The sequence below is a fragment of the Hemiscyllium ocellatum genome, chromosome 21 (assembly GCF_020745735.1).
Source record: "Hemiscyllium ocellatum isolate sHemOce1 chromosome 21, sHemOce1.pat.X.cur, whole genome shotgun sequence".
In the NCBI taxonomy this organism is placed as follows: Eukaryota; Metazoa; Chordata; class Chondrichthyes; order Orectolobiformes; family Hemiscylliidae; genus Hemiscyllium; species Hemiscyllium ocellatum.
The window spans coordinates 63,394,493-63,414,744 of NC_083421.1; the positions used below are offsets into that span (position 1 = coordinate 63,394,493).

Below are 20,252 nucleotides of genomic sequence, written 5' to 3' on the forward strand. Positions count from 1 at the left end.
CGTCGCACATAATGCCCTGCGAGCCTCTGTTTGTGGAGGGGGGGGTGTAAGTCAGCCACCTCATTCTGCCCCTCCCCCGCCTGTCGAAGATCAAGAGCTGAAATGAGCCAGGCTGTAAGCTGATCGGAGGGATTGAATCGGGTGACCAGAGGGAAGTGTTTCCCCCGTTGGAGGGAGGTCCTTCACCTTCGAACCAGGCCATCAAGGGCTGCTACCTGGAGGCACTCCCCCATGACAGGGTAGTGCAAGCGTGGGCCTTCCTCCTGCCCTACAACACTGGTGGGATCCTCAGGTCAGCTGAAGCTGCAGTTAGCTGCTGAGCATTATGGAGCAAGGCAGGTAGATGGAGTTGAGAGAGAATCAGCCAGGATGGAACTGAAAGGTGGATGAAGGTTGGAGGGCTGCTTTGCTGCCTGATGTTTGTTTCCTGCCCCATGTGGCCAGGCTTTACTCTGATATCTTTACAGTGGTGGTGGGCTGGGTGTTCACTGACACTGAGCCCAGTCCCTATTTAAGTAAAAAATGAGGTCTGCAGATGCTGGAGATCACAGCTGCAAATGTGTTGCTGGTCAAAGCACAGCAGGTTAGGCAGCATCTCAGGAATAGAGAATTCGACGTTTCGAGCATAAGCCCTTCCAGTCCCTATTTAACCAAGGCCACGAGAGGCATTTTCTGAGAGTGTCTGTGTACGATGATCAGTGTCAACAGCAGTAGGGAATACTGCACTCCCAGGATTCATGGCTCTATGGGAAGTGTGCCTTAGTCTGTTTTGGTGAATGCAGCAGACCAGGGTCTGTCAGACACTGCACTAAAAAATGCAGACTTATCCGTAAATCACCAGCCTAGCACTCACTCCCGAAACCTGAGCACATCATTCAGGACAACCTACAAATTAAGGTGCAATATTTATCCCGCGACCAACATCGTCAGGAAAAAAAAACATTGAGAGCACTGTCACGTTACTGCTAGATGGAGTTTGCTTTCTTCTGAATCCAAGTGCTTTCCTTTTTTTAAACTCACTCCTTTTGCTGACAGCCATTTCCTGCAATCAGGATATTAGTAACCAGGTAATCTGTTCTTGGGAAATCAGTGAGAATGCAGGAGTTAGTTTTACACTTCCTGATAACATGCCATGATGGAGGTGTCTTCTCTAACCATTGCTGCTTGCTGTAACTAGAATTGCCCACTAGATGGTAGTGTCTACCCAGTAATCAGATCAAATGTGCCATCTGCCATTGTGTGCTGTGGGTCATTGCTTACCCCCTGATTCTGATCCACGGCACTGTCCTCTCTCCCTGGTGTTTGCTGTGAATTGACATGCCACCTGACACTGTGACAATGGGCTTGAGTTAGTTCAGAGCCCGCTTTTGATTTTTATTCTCTCTTGTCATTTATTCACTGCGTAAGGAAATCAGAACCTGTTCAACTGCAGCACAGTTACTGATGCCAGATGTAGCTGCTCTGAGTTAAAATAGGAAATGCTGGAAATGCTCAGCAGGTTTAGCCGCTTCTGTGGAGAGAGAAACCGAGTTAATTTTTCAGGCCAGCGACCTCTCGTCAGTGTCTCCAAGAAAACAGGACAGTAACTCTGTCAGTGAATGCTGTCCTCTGGATAGCTCAGTCATCTTCAGTCAAAAGAACAAAATCTCATTTACCTTGTTTCTTTCACAATCCCCGTGCACTCCCGCCCAATAGAATCGCTGCTGCGATGGAGAGGAGAATGGCAATCATCTTAACACCAGCAAACTCCCCCCATTGTACAGCACTGGCTGAGTGACCAGGCCTCACCCAGGGGAGTCCCTCTGAGCACTGCTGATAGAATCATGAGATTGTCAGAGACCCCACCCCGGGAGGGCAGACAGGCTGGGGTTTAACATCCCCACTGAACTCCATCAGCGGCGCAGAGCCTGTGACACAGCTGGTGCTATCTCCCAGTTTCCCAGATGTGAGCTGTCTGTACCTGTACTGCTGAGCCACTGACAATGTGATAACCCAGTGGCTGCTATTCCCATCACTGCCCAGGAACCTCTGGAGAGGGAGCATGGGGCACCCATTGGAGTGAGACCTTTCAGCAGTAATGCACATCTCTAGAATGACAGCCCCACAGTAATTGCGTGGTTTCGTTTCATTCTGTTGAGTGTTGGGTTAAGCTGGGTTTTTGGATTGTCAGCAGTGTTACCAATAGGGCTGGTCTGAGGCAAGGCAGCCCCATCCTGCTGTGAAACTATTGCATTCAGGTTCCCCTGTCTTGTCCTCGTCCTCGTCCTCCTCACGGTGCGATATTGTCCTGTTGTTTCTGTCCCATTGGGAAGGTACCTGGGTCTCACTCTGCATTGGAACCCCCTGAGCTCTGTCTGCCACTGCCCCTGTGTTGTCTCCAGTTGGAGCACTGGCTTCCTGCAGGGGTTGCACTGGCGTGAAAACTGTTTGGTTCCGCACTCCACAGTCAAATAGCCCTTGAAGATTTCCGGCTCTGCGAGCTGATGATTTGGGTAGAATGTGAGAGGGGAGAATTGGAGTGTTCAGGAGCAAAGTCAGTAACGTTTCATTGCAGCTGTCTTTGTCTAGTTTTGTGTGAAGCCAGGCTGCCTGATTTCTTTGGTCTCCCATTCTTTCCTAGGCCATGAAGCTGCATTCGCTGCTTTCCTGTGCTGTCTCTGTAAGATCGGCGTTCTCCAGGTGGATGACCAGCTTGCTATTGTCCTGTGTATATTTGATCGGTGAGTGCTATTTTCCTCTTTGTTCGCCTCACTTCGGGGCGGGTTACGCGACAGAGTTGAATCCAGTGCACCCCCACAGGGATCAGGCTCCTGTCTCTGATGGCTGCAACAACAACTTGCATTGATAGAGCCCCGTTAACATGGCAAACCATCCCAAGACGTTTCACTAGAAAGTCAATCCAACAAAATTGGACACCGAGCTGCAGAAGATTTAGTTCAAAGCTTTTTCAGGGAAAGCAGTTTTAAGGAGGATGGAGATGTGAAGAGTTTAGGGAAGGAATTCCAGACTTTGGGATCCAGGCTCCGCTTTATTTAGAGTCTCGAAACTGGGAACTGAAGGCAGTGTGAGATTGACCGTCTTGGTGATGGAGAAGGGGATTCTGTCTGGTGTGAGTACAGTCAAGGTTTAGTTAGTTCCATTTTGTCTTCCCTCCTTTTGCTGAATAAACTTCTGTTTTATTGTTAAAATTAACCCGACGACTTTGCGAGCTTGGGATGCAGTGGGAAGCTACTGTGTTAAAACCCAAAAGAGAGAAACAGGATTTGATCCATCATGCCAGGTTTCAGTCTGGGATCGGACTCTGCCAGGTTTCAGTCTGGGATCGGACTCTGCCAGGTTTCAGTCTGGGATTGGACTTGTTCAGTAATATGACCAGCTGTGATCAGCACAGCATGAGGGGAAGAGGGCTAGAAGCCCATGCTGTAGGGTTGAGATGCAGATATGGTCAGAGGAGAGGCTCCTGTGGAGATGCTGGTGTTGCGGGAGCCTGACTGGGGTTAGTAATCCAGAAATATGGGCTAAAGCTCTGGGCATAAGGGTTCAAATCCCACCATTGTAGTTAATAAAACTTAAATTCATAAACTCTGGAATATCATCAATTGTTGTAGAAGTCCCATCTGTTTTACTAATGTCTTTAAGGAGTGTAAGTATATTATCCCATAAGACCATTTCAAAGAGGTAGGAGGCCATTCAGCCCATCGAGTCAGCTCTGTCATTCAATGAGATCATGTCTGATCCAATCCAGTCTCCTAAGAAGCTTGTATGTTTGAATAACGTCACCTCTCATCTTTCTAAACTCCAACCTACTCACCCTCTCCTCATAACACTATACTGGAGATAAACCTAGCAAAGTCTCAGATAATGGGACCAAAACTATTCACAGTCTTCCAGCTGTCGCCTGACTAGTGCAGTGTATATGTTTATGGTTTCTTTGAAATAAAAGCCAACATTTCACTTGCCTTCCCTATCTCCTGTGAACTTGGATATGATTCTCAGGGAAAGCAGCCTCTGTATAATACAGCTTCCTGCTAAATACATAACCTCACAATGTTCCACGTTATATTCCATCTTATTTCGTCCCTGCTTATGTTTTGGGTCAGCTTTGTTTTGGTTGTTAAAACGCGCCCAGTCCTCCGGCTTACCATCAGTCTTTGCCACATTGTGTGTTCTTTATTTCAAATCAATGCTGTCTTTTTATGTGCTTGGTTAACCAGGGTGAGTTTATCCTCTTCAGAGAATGTTCCTTCCTCACTGGGATGTATCTTTGCTGTGAGTTATGAACTATTTCTCTTAATTGTTACTGTTCCTCATCTCTCTCTCTTTCTAAATTCCTTTCCCAGTCAGCTCCAGGCAGCTTTACCCTCTTCTCTTTGTAACTGCCCATGTTTAAGTTGATTGGTTCCAGCCAAGTTTCTCTTTCTCAAACTGAAAGCTAAACACTGCTGTGTTATAGCTGCAGTTTTCCAGGGGATCTTTTACTCTGTTTTCATCCATTATCACACAGTCTCACTTCATATCTGCACCTGGCTGGATCCACATTTATTGGAGACTACTTTCATCTGTGTCTTCCCTTAACTACACCCTGTATGGATTCTGTAGCTCCTGATCAAAGGTCATTTCTGGCTGTTGTACTTAGTCAATCTCGCACTGACAAAGCTGCCCCACCACCCTTACCTTCCTATCTTTCCATTTGAGAAGTCTGAATGTTTTAGTCCCTAGTTTTGATCACCTAAGCCATGTCTCTATAATAGCAAAACCCAGTAATGTATCTGTGTCATTCAGTCATAGAATAATACAGCTCAGTACAGACCTTTTGGCGCTCATGTTGTGCTGTCCTGTGAAACCAATCTAACCTACACTATTCCATTCTCGTCCATATGCCTATTCAATAACCATTTGAATGCCCTTAAAGTTGGTGAGTCTACTTGCTGGAAGTATGTTCCACGTTCCTACTAGAGTAAGGAAACTACCTCTGACATCTGTCTTATATCTATCACCCCTCAATTTTAAAGCTATGTTCCCTTGTGCTAGCCATCTCCATCTGAGGAAAAAGGCTCTCACTGTCCACTCTATCTAACCCTCTGATTATCTTTATATATCTTAATTAAGACACCTCTCGACCTTCTTCTCTCTAACAAAACCAGCCTCAAGTTCCTTAGCCTTTCCTCGTTAGACCTTCCCTCCAGACCAGGCAACATTCTGGTAAATCTCCTCTGAACCCTTTCCAAAGCTTCCACATCCTTCCTGTAATGCAGTGACCAGAACTGTACACAATACTCAAAATGCAGCCGCACCAGAGTTTTGTACAGCTGCAGCATAACCTCATTGGTTCCAAAACTCACTCCCTCTACCAGTAAAAGCTAACACACTGTATGCCTTCTTCACAACCTTATCAACCTGGGTGGCAACTTTCGGGGATCTATATACATGGGCACTGAGATCTCTCTGCTCATCTACACTAACAAAAATCTTACCATTCGCCCAGTACTCTGCATTCCGGTTACTCCTTCCAAAGTGAATCATCTCGTACCTTGCTGCATTAAACTCCATTTGCCACCTCTCAGCCCAGCTCTGCAGTTTATCCATGTCTCTCTAAACTGCAACATCCTTCAGCACTATCTGCAAATTTACTAACCCTTCCTTCTACAGCCTCATTCAGGTAATTTATAAAAATGACAAATAGCAATGGACCCAACACCGACCCTTGCGGTACATCACTAGTAGCTGAACTCCAGGATGAGTACTTCCCATCAGCCACCACCGCCTGTCTTCTTTCAGCAAGTCAATTACTGATCCAAACTGCTAAATTATCCTCAGTCCCACGCCTCGCTACTTTCTGCAGTAGCCTACAGTGGGGAACCTTATCAAACCCCTTACTGAAATCCATATATGCCACATCCACCATTTTACCCTCATCCACCTGTTTGGTCGCCTTCTCAAAGAACTCAATAAAGTTTGTGAGGCACGACCTACCCTTCACAAAACTGTTGACTATCCCTAATCAACGTTTTCCTTTCGAGATGATTATAACTCCTAGCTCTTATAACCTTTTCCAAAACTTTACCCACATCCGTAGTCAGGCTCACTGGTCTGTAATTACCAGGGTTGTCTCTACTCCCCTTCTTGAACAAGGGAACAACATTTGCTGTCCTCCAGTCTTCTGGCACTATTCCTGTAGACAATGACGGCATAAAGATCAAAGCCAAAGGCTCGGTCATTTCCTCCCTGGCTTCCCAGGGAATCCTAGGATAAATCCCATTCCTGATGAAGGACCTTTTTTTCCTGCCCCTCGGATGCTGCCTGACCTGCTGTGCTTTTCCAGCCCCACTCTAATTTAGACTCAGACTCTGATCCCCAGCATCTGCAGCCCCTCCTTTTGCCCAAATCCCATCTGGCTCAGGGGCCTTATCTGTTTTTACACTTTCCAGAATTACTAACACCTCCTCCTTGTGAACCTCCAATCCCCATCGAATCTAGTAGCCTTTATCTCCATATTCTCCTTGACAATATTAATTTAGCGCTCCCCCCCAGTGAGTGTTGGCTCTGAACTGCTCCCTAAAATGGGCCAGTAAACTGCTCCAGTTGAAAATGTGTTGCTGGTTAAAGCACAGCAGGTTAGGCAGCATCCAAGGAACAGGAAATTCGACGTTTCGGGAAATGTCGAATTTCCTGTTCCTTGGATGCTGCCTAACCTGCTGTGCTTTAACCAGCAACACATTTTCAACTGTGATCTCCAGCATTTGCAGACCTCATTTTTTACCAGTAAACTGCTCCACTCAACTTCCACACAACTTCCCATCACTGTGGTTGATTGGCCTTCATCTTACTGTCATTATTCTTTTATTCCTGATATACCTAGAGAAAGCTTTAGGGTTTTCCTCGATCCTATCTGTCAATGACTTCTCATGTCCCCCTCCTGCTTTGTCTTAGCTCTCTTTTTAGGTCTTTCCTGGCTAACTTGTAATTCTCAAGTGTCTTATCTGAGCCATTGCATCTCATCCTAACATAAGCTGCCTTCTTCCTCCTAACAAGAGATTGAATTTCCTTAATAAACCATGACTCCCTCGCTTGACTACATCCTCCCCATTTGACAGGTAGAGACTTATCAAAGACACACAGTAGCTTTCCTTGAATAAGCTCCACATTTCGATTGTGTCCATCCCCTGCAGTTTCCTTCCCCATCCTACGCATCCTAAATCTTGTCTAATCGCATCATAAATCCCTTCCCCCCCCCCCCCAGCTATAACTCTTGCCCTGTGGGAGTTACCTATCCCTTTCCATCACTAAAGTAAACATAACTGAATTGTGGTCACTATCACCAAAGTGCTCACCAACCTCCAAATCTAACACCTAGTTGGCTTCATTACCTATCTGTTTTGTTTCACATACCAAGTGCTAAAAGCCACAAATTTTGCCCACTTCTCATTTCCCCCCCCCCCTCCTTTGATCCTACTTGTTGCTTTTTTTTGAGAGTATATACACTTTGTCTCTTTCTATCCCACTCTGGGTGTCAGAAATAGCTCCCCCGTAATATAGCCATATCTGTTTAATTTGTAAGATGATCTATCCCCTCCCCAAATAGTTTTGAACCTTCTCTACAGTCCGTGTTATTCAATTTGCCAGGACACTTCAGTGACTCTTAACTGGTTGACCCTGACGCTGACCCTGACCCTGACCCTTTCTCTAAACTGGCCCAGCAAGCTCCTTGGTTCAAGGACAGTTAGGGACAGGAACCAGATGATGCCAGTGATGTCCACACACCATGAAGGCGTAGAGACACTGAGCCAGAGCAGTTACACTGAGCTGCAATAAACCCTCTCATCCCAGTAATCACAGAGGCTGAAAACAACTTTGGCTTATTATTGTCACATGTACTGAGATACAGTGAAAAGCATTGTTTTGTGTGCTAACTAGTACATCAGGGTTATGGACCAGATTACAGTGTTGTATCTATAGAGCAGGTGCAGAGCGAGATCAACTCTAATACACGAGAGGTCTGTTCCGAAGTTGGATAACAACAGGGAAGAAGCTGTTCTGGAACCTGTTGGTACAGGTTTTCAAACTTGTATATCTTCTGCCTGACGGAAGTGAGTGTAACCGGGTCGGGAGGGGCTTTTGTTTATGTTGGCTGCTTTCCCATGGCCGTGGGAAGCGTCGATGGAGTCGGTGGCTGGAAGGTTGGTTTGTGTGATTGGACTGGGCTGTGTTCACAACTCTCTGTAATTTCTCACAGTCTTGGGCAGAGCAGTTGCCTTACCGAGCTGTGGAGCATCCAGGCAGGATGCTTTCTGTGTGGGTGGGGGGGGGGGGTGGGGGTTGGGGGGGTGGTGGTGGTGGTTGTGGGAGGTGCTGCATTTCCCGCAGCTGCTGGAAATGCTCCAAGTGTCGGGCTGTGTCTGTGTAGAGTGAAACACAGTTCACCTTGCAGGCCTGTGACCTTTTTCTTCTGAATTGAAGACCCAAGTCTTTGTCTCCTTCCGACCCCCAGGTATCTGCAGGTGATGCGCAAGTTACAGAAAACATATCGCATGGAGCCAGCGGGGAGCCAAGGGGTCTGGGGCCTCGACGACTTTCAGTTCCTTCCCTTCATCTGGGGCAGTTCCCAATTAATCGGTAAAGCATTCACCATTTTTATTCTTTTATGGTCACTCCACCCATTTCTGATCAGGTTGGACAGTCACACACTCCTGCTGTGCTCCAACTCAGGGGATTGGTAACACAGCATTGCAGCCACGTTACTGAGTTAATACTTGAAGGGTCAGGCCTAATGCTCCAGTAGAAATGTTAACACAGCAGCTTGGAGAATTTTAATCCGATTAATGAAGAAGGCTTTGGAGACAGGAGATCTGCAGATGCTGGGAATCCGAGTCAATAGACATGCTGCTGAAAAGGCACAGCAGGTCATCCAGCATCTGAGAAGCAGGAAAGGCAAATGTTTCAGGCCAAAACATTACCTTTCCTGCTCCTCGGATGCTGACTGACCTGCTGTACCGTTTCAGCTTCACCTCTACTGACAATTGATGAATAAATCTAGAATAAAAATCTAGTCTCATTCATCCCAAACCCCCCAGATTGCCATGAAAGCAGCCGCCTGCTTCACCACTGCCCTTCAGGTGGGACAATCGACTGGTCCTTCCTGGTCTGGACCACACTTGAGCCCCCACTCTCAGCAATGTAGCCAATTCCTCACTGCGCCCCCCCCCCCCCCACCCGAAATGGCCTGGCCAGCACCTCTGTTCAAATGTAGCTCATCCCCACCTTCTCAGGAGCTATTAGGGCTGGAAAATGTCTTGCCCAGTGATGCTCACATCCAGAGAACTAAGAACTATCTGTTCCAGCTGGATTTAGTGTGTTCAGTTTAGGACAGTGCATCTTGGGGATGAGATATCGAACAGAGCAGATCCACCAGCCTGCCATTGGGGCTAAAAGGGCTCCGTTATGATTTAAAGTGGTTATATGTTTGACCTGTGCTCATTTGAATATGGACGATGGAGATGGGGAATCTAGTTTGTGTTTAAAATGATTAGGGCAGCTGAAGAGAAGCTGTTACCTTCAGTACAGTGAGTCACAACAAGGAGATATTTTCTGGTCAGCAAGATGTAACCAGTGGAGTTGCCACAGGGGTCAGTGCTGGGGTGTCACTGTTTTATCATTTATATAAATGACTTGGAGGGACTGAAGATGTGATCGCTGAACGTTGTGAGGATGCTGAGGTAGGTAGGATTGTAAGTAGCGAAGAGGATGGCATGGTGGCACAGTGGTTAGCACCGCTGCCTCCCAGCGCCAGAGACCCGGGTTCAATTCCCAACTCAGGCGACTGACTGTGTGGAGTTTGCACGTTCTCCCCGTGTCTGCGTGGGTTTCCTCCGGGTGCTCCGGTTTCCTCCCACAGTCCAAAGATGTGCGGGTCAGGTGAATTGGCCATGCTAAATTGCCCGTAGTGTTAGGTAAGGGGCAAATGTAGGGGTATGGGTGGGTTGCGCTTCGGCGGGTCGGTGTGGACTTGTTGGGCCGAAGGGCCTGTTTCCACACTGTAAGTAATCTAATCTAACAAAAAAAGGACAGAAGGGGACAACAAAGACAATTTAGATTAAATAGTGGGCAAAGGTATGGCAAGTGGAGCATAATCTGGGGATGTGGAAATGGTGATATTGAGCATTATTGCAGGAATAACGAAAGGGAAGTCCATTACTTACACAGTGAGAGATGACAGAGCTCTGAAATGCAGAAGGATCTGGGTGTCGTTGTGTATGAATCACATTACATCGGCGTGGATTCAGCAAGTAATTCAGAAAGCTAATAAGATGTTATCATGTATGATGAAAGGGATTAAACATAAAAGAACAATGTTATACGTCAGTTAGTTGTACAGGGCACAGACCGTCTGGAATAATCTGTACAGTATTGTCTCCTTATTGAAGGGAGGATGTAAATGCTATGGGAAGTTTATGGCAGGTTTTCCGGAACAGTACCTGTTTCTCTGAGGAAAGGTTGGACAGTCTAGCTTTGTATCAGTTAGTGTTTAGAGGTGATATGATTGAATTTAGAATGGGGGGGTGGGGGGGGGGTCATCGTTCAGGGTGTCAGCGATTTTAAAGCAGGGATTAGCAGCATTTGTTTCTCCAGGGGCCTGTGACTCTTCTTCCAATGGTGGTTAAAACAGAGTGTTTGAATATTTTAAGGCCAGAGGTGGGTAAGTTCTTAACAAACAGAGGTAGGCCATTCAGCCCATCGAGTCTCCCTGCCATCCAATAATAATGTGGCTGCTCTGATCATCCTCCACTCCCCTTTCCAGCCTTTTCCCCAAACCCCTCAAATCTCTTCCTATTTAAATATCTAACTATCTCAACCTTGAATATACTTAACAACCCAGTCTTTACAATCCTGTCTGGTAAAGAATTCCACAGGTTCCCTCCCCTGTGAGAGAAGACATTCCTCCTCATCTGTCTTGAAAGAGCGAGCTCTTATTCTGAGATGATGCTATCTGACCCTGGACTCTCCCAGAAGGGGAACCAACTTTTCCACATTCGTCCCCCCCCCCACCATCAGGTACCCTAGTTCGTTTCAATAACATCACACCTTGTTCCCCTAAACTGCACTGAGCATTGGGGCAGTCAGGGATATAGAGTGGTCAGTTAGCTCAGCCGTTGAACAGCAGAGGGGGGTCTGAGGAGCTGAGTAGTCCTTTCCTGCTCCTATTTCATGTTTGTTTGTAAGAGCTAATTGGTGGAACAGATTCAAAGGGCTGAATGGTCTCCTTTTATTTGTGGGAAACATCTTTAATTCTGTGTTTTTCTCCCCAGTTTGTTCTACATTGTATTGGAATGTAGGAGCAGGAGTAGGCCATTCAGCCCCTCCAGCCTGTTCCACCATTCAATGAGATCATGGCTGATCTGTGGTCTAGCTCCATCTTTGGCTGATTTGTGATTCAAAGTGACACCAACAGCGTGGATTCAGTCTCCACACCGGCTGAGTTTACCCTCTCCCCTCGCCTGAGGGGAGATGACCCTCTGGTTAAAGCACCAGTAGAGGCTTCTCTTGACTGAGAAAGCAGCCCTCTGGTTAAGGAGGACTAGATTTGCCTTGTGTCCTCCCATCACCTCCCGTTTTGGCGTTCGAACAATCTCTCCGCAAAGGTGGGCTCTGCCGTTTTGTTCACTTCAAAGGTCTGCTTGAATCACATCTTCTCTCTTTCAGATCACCCCACCCTTACTCCAGCCCATTTTGTGGAAGAGAAGGTGGTGAATGAGCACCATAAGGAGTACATGTTTCTGGAATGCGTCAGGTTTATTAATGAGGTGAGAGGAGCTGTATCCCACGGTCAGTGTGACTGAACTTGCTGTTTAGGGAGGGGTGCTCTGGGCCAACCAATCCCAGTATCTGGTCTGTAACCACCCCCTCAGAGCTCAGAAAATCAGCCAACGGGCCCCTCAGAGCGCGGGGTTAGTTAAAACTCTGCGTGCTCACAGTGCGGTCCAGAAAACCACTCTTCCCCATTCAGTGCTAGGGCCTGGGCTGTGAGCACAGTGATTTCCCCACCCACCTGCCCATCCCTAGAGCAGCCTGCACAGCTCTGTGACTATCCCCAACCCTCCCAGGCCAGGTCCTCCTCAGCCCCCTAGGCTGGCTGTGAAAATCCTGTGGAGCTATGTTAAAGGGGTGCACTGCCTGGTGTTCTGGCCAATAAAGTATATTTCCCGACTCTGACATCCTACTGGGGTTGGTGGGATCTCGCGATGTGGGAATTCACGGGTGCGTTTCCCACATTGCAGCACTTTGTAAAGTGCCCCGTTATCTGTCAGGGCGCTCTGCGACATTGTGAGCCTGTGAAAGTTAGCACAGTGCCATTTGTGACTCTTTCTGTGGTTGGGAAATGTGGAATTTATTACCATTTTGTGATTCTCAATCCAAAATGGATGGCACGGTGGCTCAGTGGTTAGCACTGCTGCCTCTCAGTACCAGAGACCCAGGTTCGATTCCAGTCTCGGGCGACTGTCTGTGTGGGTTTCCTCCGGGTGCTCCAGTTTCCTTCCACAGTCCAAAGATGTGCAGGTTATGTGAATTGGCCATGCTAAGTTCCCACAATATTCTGGGATGTGTTAGTTAGGTGCACTAGTCAGGCATAAATGTAGAGTAATCGGGTAGGGGAATGGGTCTGGGTGGGTTACTCTTCAGAGGGTCAGCGTGGACTTGTTGGGCTGAAGGGCCTGTTTTCACATTGTAGAATTTCTATTTTTTGATGAAAATGGTGTCAGATGTCACATGGCATTGCCCGTAACTGCTTTGGTTGGCATGGTGAACTACCCAGAAGCTCAAATTCCTCATGGCCCTCTTAAAATCAAAAGCAGTGATCTACCCCTTCGGGGAGCTGCTAACCAGCTGAGTCCCAGGCCACTGTTTAATCAGCCCATTATCGCTGAGACAGGAGTGTGCCATCAACACCATCATTTCCCCACCAATGTGCAGGAGTTAACCCCCTCTCTCCTCCTCCAGAGCCCAGCAACCTGAGCACTCCACCAGCGCCCACCCCTCCTTGTCATTCAGCGTCCTCAGTCTGGGAGAGGGTGATGGTGCAGTGTTAATGTCACAGGATGAGTAATCCCAAACCCCAGGCTAATGTTCTGGTGATTGTAGCTTCAAATCTCACTGTGGATGGCAAAATGTCAACTTAATAAACATCTGGATCTTAAAAAGATTCCGAATGACCTTTAGGGAAGGAAATCTGCCATCCTTACCTGGTTTGACCTACATGTGACTCCAAACCTGCAACAATGTGGTTGGCTCTTATCTGCCCCCTGGGTAATTAGGGATGGGGCAATAAATGGTGGTCCAACCAGCGACGCCCTCATCCTGTGAATGAACATAAAAATGGTGAGTGCAGGGCACAGAGCTGGTGCCAGAGCTAACTACAGCTGGTAAACGCAGGGCTGAAGCACAGTGTCCAAGGAGGCAGTGCCAGACCTAGGAAGCACCGCAGCCTCATGCCCTTCACAGTGGGGAGCTCAGCTCGTGCACACACGGGGAGCAGTGGATGGCAACCTGTGGATGGCCACGTGCTTGTAGATTGAGATGTGTTCAATGGCAGTGTAGCAAAGGGCTGTCTGTTTCTGACGGTGTGATGTGTGAACCCTGAGGGATATCACTGCAATGCTGGCCTTCTGTATCTCCTCCTGCTTGTGGAGTGTGCAGCATTTTTCCCAACCCCTGACTAACTGCTTTACTGTTGGACGTGACTGTTTGAAAGCAGAAGCACCTGGCGTTGTACATGTCTGAGGGGTAACTTACAGTGGAGAGACAAGGTCATGCTCCTTGTCCCTCACCCTCTTCTTTTCGCTCTGCCTGCATTTCCTTCCATTCCTCTCCTTTACCAAGCAGCTCAATCCACATACAGACTGTCCTCTGTGTGAAAAAGTTCCTCCTCCACTCCCTTCTAAAGTTTGCTCCTGTCACTGAGTCAGAGAGATGTACAGCATGGAAACAGACTCTGTGGGGCAACTCATCCATGCTGACTAGGCATCCTAACCTCATCTAATCCCATTTGCCAGCACCCGGCCCATATCCCTCCAAACCCTTCCTGTTCATATACCCATCCAGAAGCCTTTTAAATGTTGCAATTGTACCAGCCTCCACCACTTCCTCCAGCAGCTCATTCCATACACGCACCACCCTCTGCGTGAAAAAGTTGCCCCTTAGGTCCTTTTGAAATCTTTCCCCCTCACCATAAACCTATGCCCTCTAGTTTTGGACACCCCCCACGCCAGGGAAAAGACTTTGTCTATTCACCCTAACTGTGACCCTCATGATTTTATGATCCTCTATAAGGTCACCCCAGAGCCTCCGACGCTCCAGGGAAAACAGCCCCAGCCTGTCCAGCCTCTCCCTGTAGCTCAAATCCTCCAACACTGGCAACATCCTTGTAAATCTTTTCTGAACCCTTTCAAGTTTCACAACATCTTTCCAATAGGAAGGAGACCAGAATTGCACACAATATTCCAACAGTGGCCTAACCAATGTGTTGTACAGCTGCAACATGACCTCCCAACTCCTGTACTCAATACTCTGACCAATAAAGGAAAGCATACCAAACACTGCCTTCACTATCCTATCTACCTGCGACTCCACTTTCTAGGAGCTATGAACCTGCACTCCAAGGTCTCTTTGTTTAGCAACACTCCCTAGGACCTTACCATGAAGTGTATAAGTCCTGCTAAGATTTGCGTTCTCAAAATGCAGCACCTCACATTTATCTGAATTAAACTCCATCTGCCACTTCTCAGCCCATTGGCCCATCTGGTCAAGATCCTGTTGTAATCTGAGGTAACTTTCTTCGCTATCCATTCCACCTCCAATTTTGGTGTCATCTGCAAACTTACGAACTATACCTCTGATACTCATATCCAAATCATTTATATAAATGACAAAGCAGTGGACCCAGCATCGATCCTTGTGGCACTCCACTGGTCACATGCCTCCAGTCTGAAAAACAACCCTCCACCACCACCCTCTGTCTTCTACCTTTGAGCCAGTTCTGTACAAATGGCTAGTTCTCCCTGTATTCCATGTGATCTAACCTTGCTAATCAGTCATCCATGGGGAACCTTGTTGAACGCCTTACTGAAGTCCATATAGATCACATCTATTGCTCTGCCCTCATTAATCCTCTGTGTTACTTTATCAAATAAAACTCAAGCAAATTTGTCAGACTTTATTTCCCACGCACAAAGCCATGCTGACTAATCTTAATCAGTCCTTGCCTTTCCAAATATGTGTAAATCCTGTCCCTCAGGATTCCCTCCAACAACTTGCCCACCACTGAGGTCAGGCTCATCGGTCTATAGTTCCCTGGCTTGTCTTTACCACCCTTCTTAAACAGTGGCACCATGTTTGCCAACCTCCAGTCTTGCAGCACCTCACCTGTGACCATTGATGATACAAATATCTCAGCAAGAGGTCCAGCAATCTCTCCTCTAGCTTCCCACAGAGTTCTCGGGTACATCTGATCAGGTCCTGGGGATTTATCCATCTTTCTGCATTTTAAGATGTACAGCACCACTTCCTCTGTAATATAGACATTTTTTCAAGATGTCGCCATCTATTTCCTTGCATTTTATATCTTCCATATTCTTCCCCACAATAAATGCTGAAGGAAAATACTTGTTTAGTACCTCCCCCATCTCCTGTGGCTTCACACAAAGGCTGCCTTGCTGATCTTTGAGAGGCCCTATTCTCTCCCTGGTTACCCTTTTGTCCTTAATGTGTTTATAGAATCCCTTTGGATTTTCCTTAACCCTTTTTTTGCTCTCCTGATTTCCCTCTGAAGTATACTCCCACTGCCCTTATAGTCCTCTAAGGACTCAATCTCTCCAGTCTATACCTTACATATGCTTCCTTCTATCATCGTAAGAAATGTCATCTAGTTTTGAAATCCCCTCCCCTAGAGAAAAAAAAGCCATTGCTTTTCATCTTATCTATGTTCCTTCTGATCACAAACCTCGATAAAGGTCACCCCCTCAACTTCCTACATTCCAGGGAAAAATGTCCCAGCCTTTCCTTACAACTCAAACCCTCCAGTCCCAGTAACATCATTGTAAATCCTTTTTACATCTTCTCCAATTTAATAACATCTTCCTATAGGAGGGCAGGTGCCGTTTAATTTGGGTAAATGTGAGTAATTACACTTTGGTAAGATGAACAAAGGCAAGACTTTTACAGTTATTGGTCCAGCCCTGGGGAATCTTGTTAAACAGAGACCTAGGGGTGCAGGTACGTTCTTCCTTGAAAGTGGAGTCACAGGGATAGACATGGTGGTAAAGAATGCCTTTGGCCTGTTTGCCATCATTGGTCAGAGCATTGAGTATAGGAGTGGAAATGTCATGTTGCGCTGTAGGGAGGGCGCCGCGCTGTAGGGACCTGTCAGTTGTTGCTTTTCAGTATGAAACTCTAAAACCCTCGTGGACAGACCTGAAGGGCCATTTCAGCATTTTGATAAGTAGAGAAATTCTTGCTTTTGTTTTGGACAATATTTAATTATTCCTCAACCAAATGCTCTTGAACCAATTATCTGTTTGTTAAAATGTTTTAGTGGGATCCAGCTGTGCTCAATTTGACAGATGCATTTCCTACTTTACCATGGTGACAATATGTCATTGGCTAGAAAGCTATTTAAGGTTTCTGTCTCTCTCTGTCTCTCTCTGTGCGTGTGTGCGCGTGTCTCTCTCTCTCTCTCTTGCCCCCCCCCGTCACTTTGTGTGTCTCTGTGTCTGTTTTTTTCTGTCTCTCTCTCTCTCTCTCTCTCTCTCTCTCTCTCTCTCTCTCTCTCTCTCTCTCTCTCTCTCTTTCTCTCTCTCTCCCTTCTCCCCACCCCCCCATTGCTTTGTATGTGTGTGTGTCTTGAATCTCTCAAAGCTGTGAATTCTTCTGAGCTTGTTGTATCTGCTGTGTTAACTGATCGCAGGCAGGGAATTTACAGAGTGAGGGAAGGGGCCTCACACCATCTCTTCCCCTGAACCTCCCACTCTCCTTTTCCCACAAATATTCAGCTCATCTCAAAGCACAAAGGGAGGGAGAAACCAGCTCCCCTTCTATTCTTGCTTCGTGTTTAACAGATACTGGATGATGTAATGAGTTGTTTTGGCTTTGCTGCATAGAAACAGGCCATTCAGCTCAACAGGTCTGTATTCGTACCCTGAATAGATGTCATCTCTCTGCTCTTCATCTGTTACTGTCAGTGTATCCTCCTATTCCTCTCTTCGTTGAGTGTTTATCCAGCTTCCCCTTAAATACATCTAAGCTATTCCCTTCACCCATTGTGGTGGTGGATATCATATTCTCACTGCTCTGAGAGCAGAATGTTTCCCTTTTTTTTTCAACGTTCGAGGGTGAGCAAGCTGAGGGGTAACTAACATGCTATCTCCAACCTATTTAATGACCGAACCGTCTGTGTATTTAAAAGCTTATAACAGTCCTTGGTACTGACAGCCTGAACCATCCCTGGGTCAGGGAGACCAGCAATGAGTAGCTTATGTCCTCTGTCCTTGTGGGAGTGGGGTTGGCAAGGAGAGAGGAGGTTGGGGTGGGGTGATAGTATCTGTTCCTCCACCTGAGGCTACATTGGGGCAAACCCAGCCCCTATAAAGCCTGCTGGGTGGGTTATCTGGGTTACCCAGTCAGGAAACTTTGCCATCTGTCTAATGCACCAAGGAGTCAGGTGACTGGGGAGATGGCAAATTCGGCTTCCTGGCAGGCTGTTCATCGACCACTTCAGGCCCTGAAGTACTGGTGAGTTCAGGATGTCCTCAGTGAGTCAGCATTGAACTGCTGAGGTGGCTGAAAGGGGAGACTGTGGCATGAGCTGGCACTGTAGTGAAGCTTGGGACCCGTCTCCTGTCACCTCCAGCGAGGGGGAGAGTGGGGGGTGGAATTGAGCCCTATGTTCCTGTTCTATTGAAATCCTTAATAACAGAATCATTCAGCACCAGGCAGGCCCTTCAACCCATCGAGTCTGTGCAAAGCCTTGAATGTTATGACCTTTCAAGTGCTCCCCCATGTCCTTGTTAAAGGTTGAGGGGTTTCCCAGGCAGTGCTTTGCAGACTAAGGTCTCCATTAGGCTGCCTCCCCTTTTCTAGAGGAAAGAGCCCAAGCCTGTTCATCCTTTTCTGACAGTCATAAACCTTATCGTTCTGGTATCGTTCTTATAGATCCTTATGCTTGCACCTACTGCACTGCTTCTACCTTCATGTTGTAATTCACTTTGACAGATCGGCGATCAGTGCTCCAGGTATTGCCCAACCCGAGCCTGTGCAGATGTTCACAGAGCCCACTGCCTAAAGCACCAAACTGCAAGATTACTGGGTACAGCAATAATGTTCCAGGAAGTTTCTTTGTGAAGTGGAAGTGGGGTGATAGGTGAGGCCAGTGTGGGGGAACTGAGTGGTGAGGGTACCCTGAGCCTGGCACACAAAGAGTTACAGCCTGTATGTGAGTGGGAGGAAGGAGAGGCAGCTCCGATTTCAGTTAAACGGCAGAGGAAGCTTACACAGGAAGAAGGAAGCTGGAGGCCCCTTCGCTGCCAGAGAAATAGTTTAAAAGGGTCAGTTCCCCTGGGGGGGATTGCAAAGCATGAAAGCAGTCACTGAGTAATTTCCTCCCCAAGATGGCTGCGATGACTCTGATTCCCTGAGGGCCACCTCCTCCAGCTGAGATGTTTGCCTGGAACCCAAAATAGCTTCCCTTTGCTTTTTCCAGAAATCCATTTTCTCGTGTGAAGTGCTGAGGAAGAAAATGTATTACTGCTTGCGAAAGCCTCCCTCCTCATTCTTCTGCATTTTTATTTGCTGCTTTGTTCGACAGAAGGTCTGGACTGGAATCTTTTTATAACTCAATTCCCCACTCTCTCTGCTTCTGTGGCTCCAACCCTCCAATATTTTGCTTTGTCTTTAATTTTGATTCGAAAACGAGATAACGGTCAGATGGTTTACACCTGCTTTTCAATTGCCGTGGGACGGGGGCAGGAAAGAGAGTGTGCAAAGCAAGGTCCCACAAGCATCCCTCCAAACTTGAGCACACCCTTTCAGTTGGTTTGCAGTAGCTGACCAGCTCTGCTGGGTGAAAAGTGCCCTCTGTGTTTGATTGGGTGTTTACACTGAATCACCGGGGTGGCATAAGAGCGCCAGCCATGATTCGGTTTACTCTGAGTTGGAAGGACCCAAGCCCCGCCGTTGGTGACTCTGATTCCAGGCAGGCGTGCCCATTGTGGGCAGTGCCACACTGTTGCAGGTGCTTTCTTTCTGGAACCGAGAGTTAACAGGGCAGAATGAGACCATTCAGCCCACTGTGGCTGTGCCAGCCAGGAAAGAAATGTCCAGACTAATCCCACTTCCCAGTTTTTGGTCTGTAGCCCTATGGATGTTCAGGAGAGACATTGAACCAGTTTGCAATCTTGGGTGGGCATGCAGTAGCTCATCATCCTTCTGAAACGCCCTGGGCTAGCCTTTATCCAGTATTCAACAACAGAAAGTCAGATTAGCTGGTCACTGTTGCACTGCACTTTGTGGATCTTACTGCCTGCAGAGTTTCTGCTGCATTACAACTTTCACTGATCTTTTAAAAGTGTTTCATTGGCTATAAATAAGGTATTAGCATTAAAGGTTCTATACAAATGCAAGTTGTTGTTCTATAATGTAGTGACATAACCCTAGGCACTTCACAGATACATTATCAGACAAGCATTTGGCACTGACCCTCGTGAAATCCTTGCACTGTAAACTTTGGACAAGGCAATAGGTTTGCAGGAGTGCCTTAAAGTAGGAAAGGGAGGGTGAGTGGTGTAAGGGGGGTGGGTGGGTGGGGGAGTTCCGACAAGAGCTCAAGGTCTAGGCATCCAAAGCCAACATTGCACAAATCTGGAACTCCTGAGTGGTTAGAATTGGATTGAGTGCAGATCTGACAGAGATGAACAACAGCAAGGGGCAATGGAGGGTTTAAAAACCGAGGGTGAGAATGTCCACAATGTCCTTTTCAATCTTTGATCTGACCGTGGTGATGCGTCTCCTGCAGTCTGTAGTTCTGAAGCTCCTTCCCTTTTGTTCAGCTTTAGTGAGGATGTGTAGATATCAAGGTGGAGTAAACACCAGCCTCTATTTCTCCAGGAAGTTCCCCTCCCTGACATTAGCTGTTTCTGCCTGGGACTGGCAGTGATGTGTGCAGAAAGTGGTGAGAGTCATTTCTTTGTCAGCAAATAAAACCATGAGAA

General features: G+C 47.2%; 1 protein-coding gene across 3 annotated transcripts in view; it reads left to right on the forward strand.

The window, feature by feature from the left end:
• The window catches only part of ptpa (protein phosphatase 2 phosphatase activator), a 55,176-nt gene that overhangs the window by 18,375 nt on the left and 16,549 nt on the right, over positions 1-20,252 (forward strand). For all 3 annotated transcript variants that reach the window (XM_060841155.1, XM_060841157.1, XM_060841156.1), the window contains 3 exons: positions 2,621-2,720; positions 8,489-8,613; positions 11,698-11,798. In XM_060841155.1, coding sequence (XP_060697138.1) covers positions 2,621-2,720; positions 8,489-8,613; positions 11,698-11,798 — 326 coding nt within the window. The remainder of the gene's footprint in view (positions 1-2,620; positions 2,721-8,488; positions 8,614-11,697; positions 11,799-20,252) is intronic.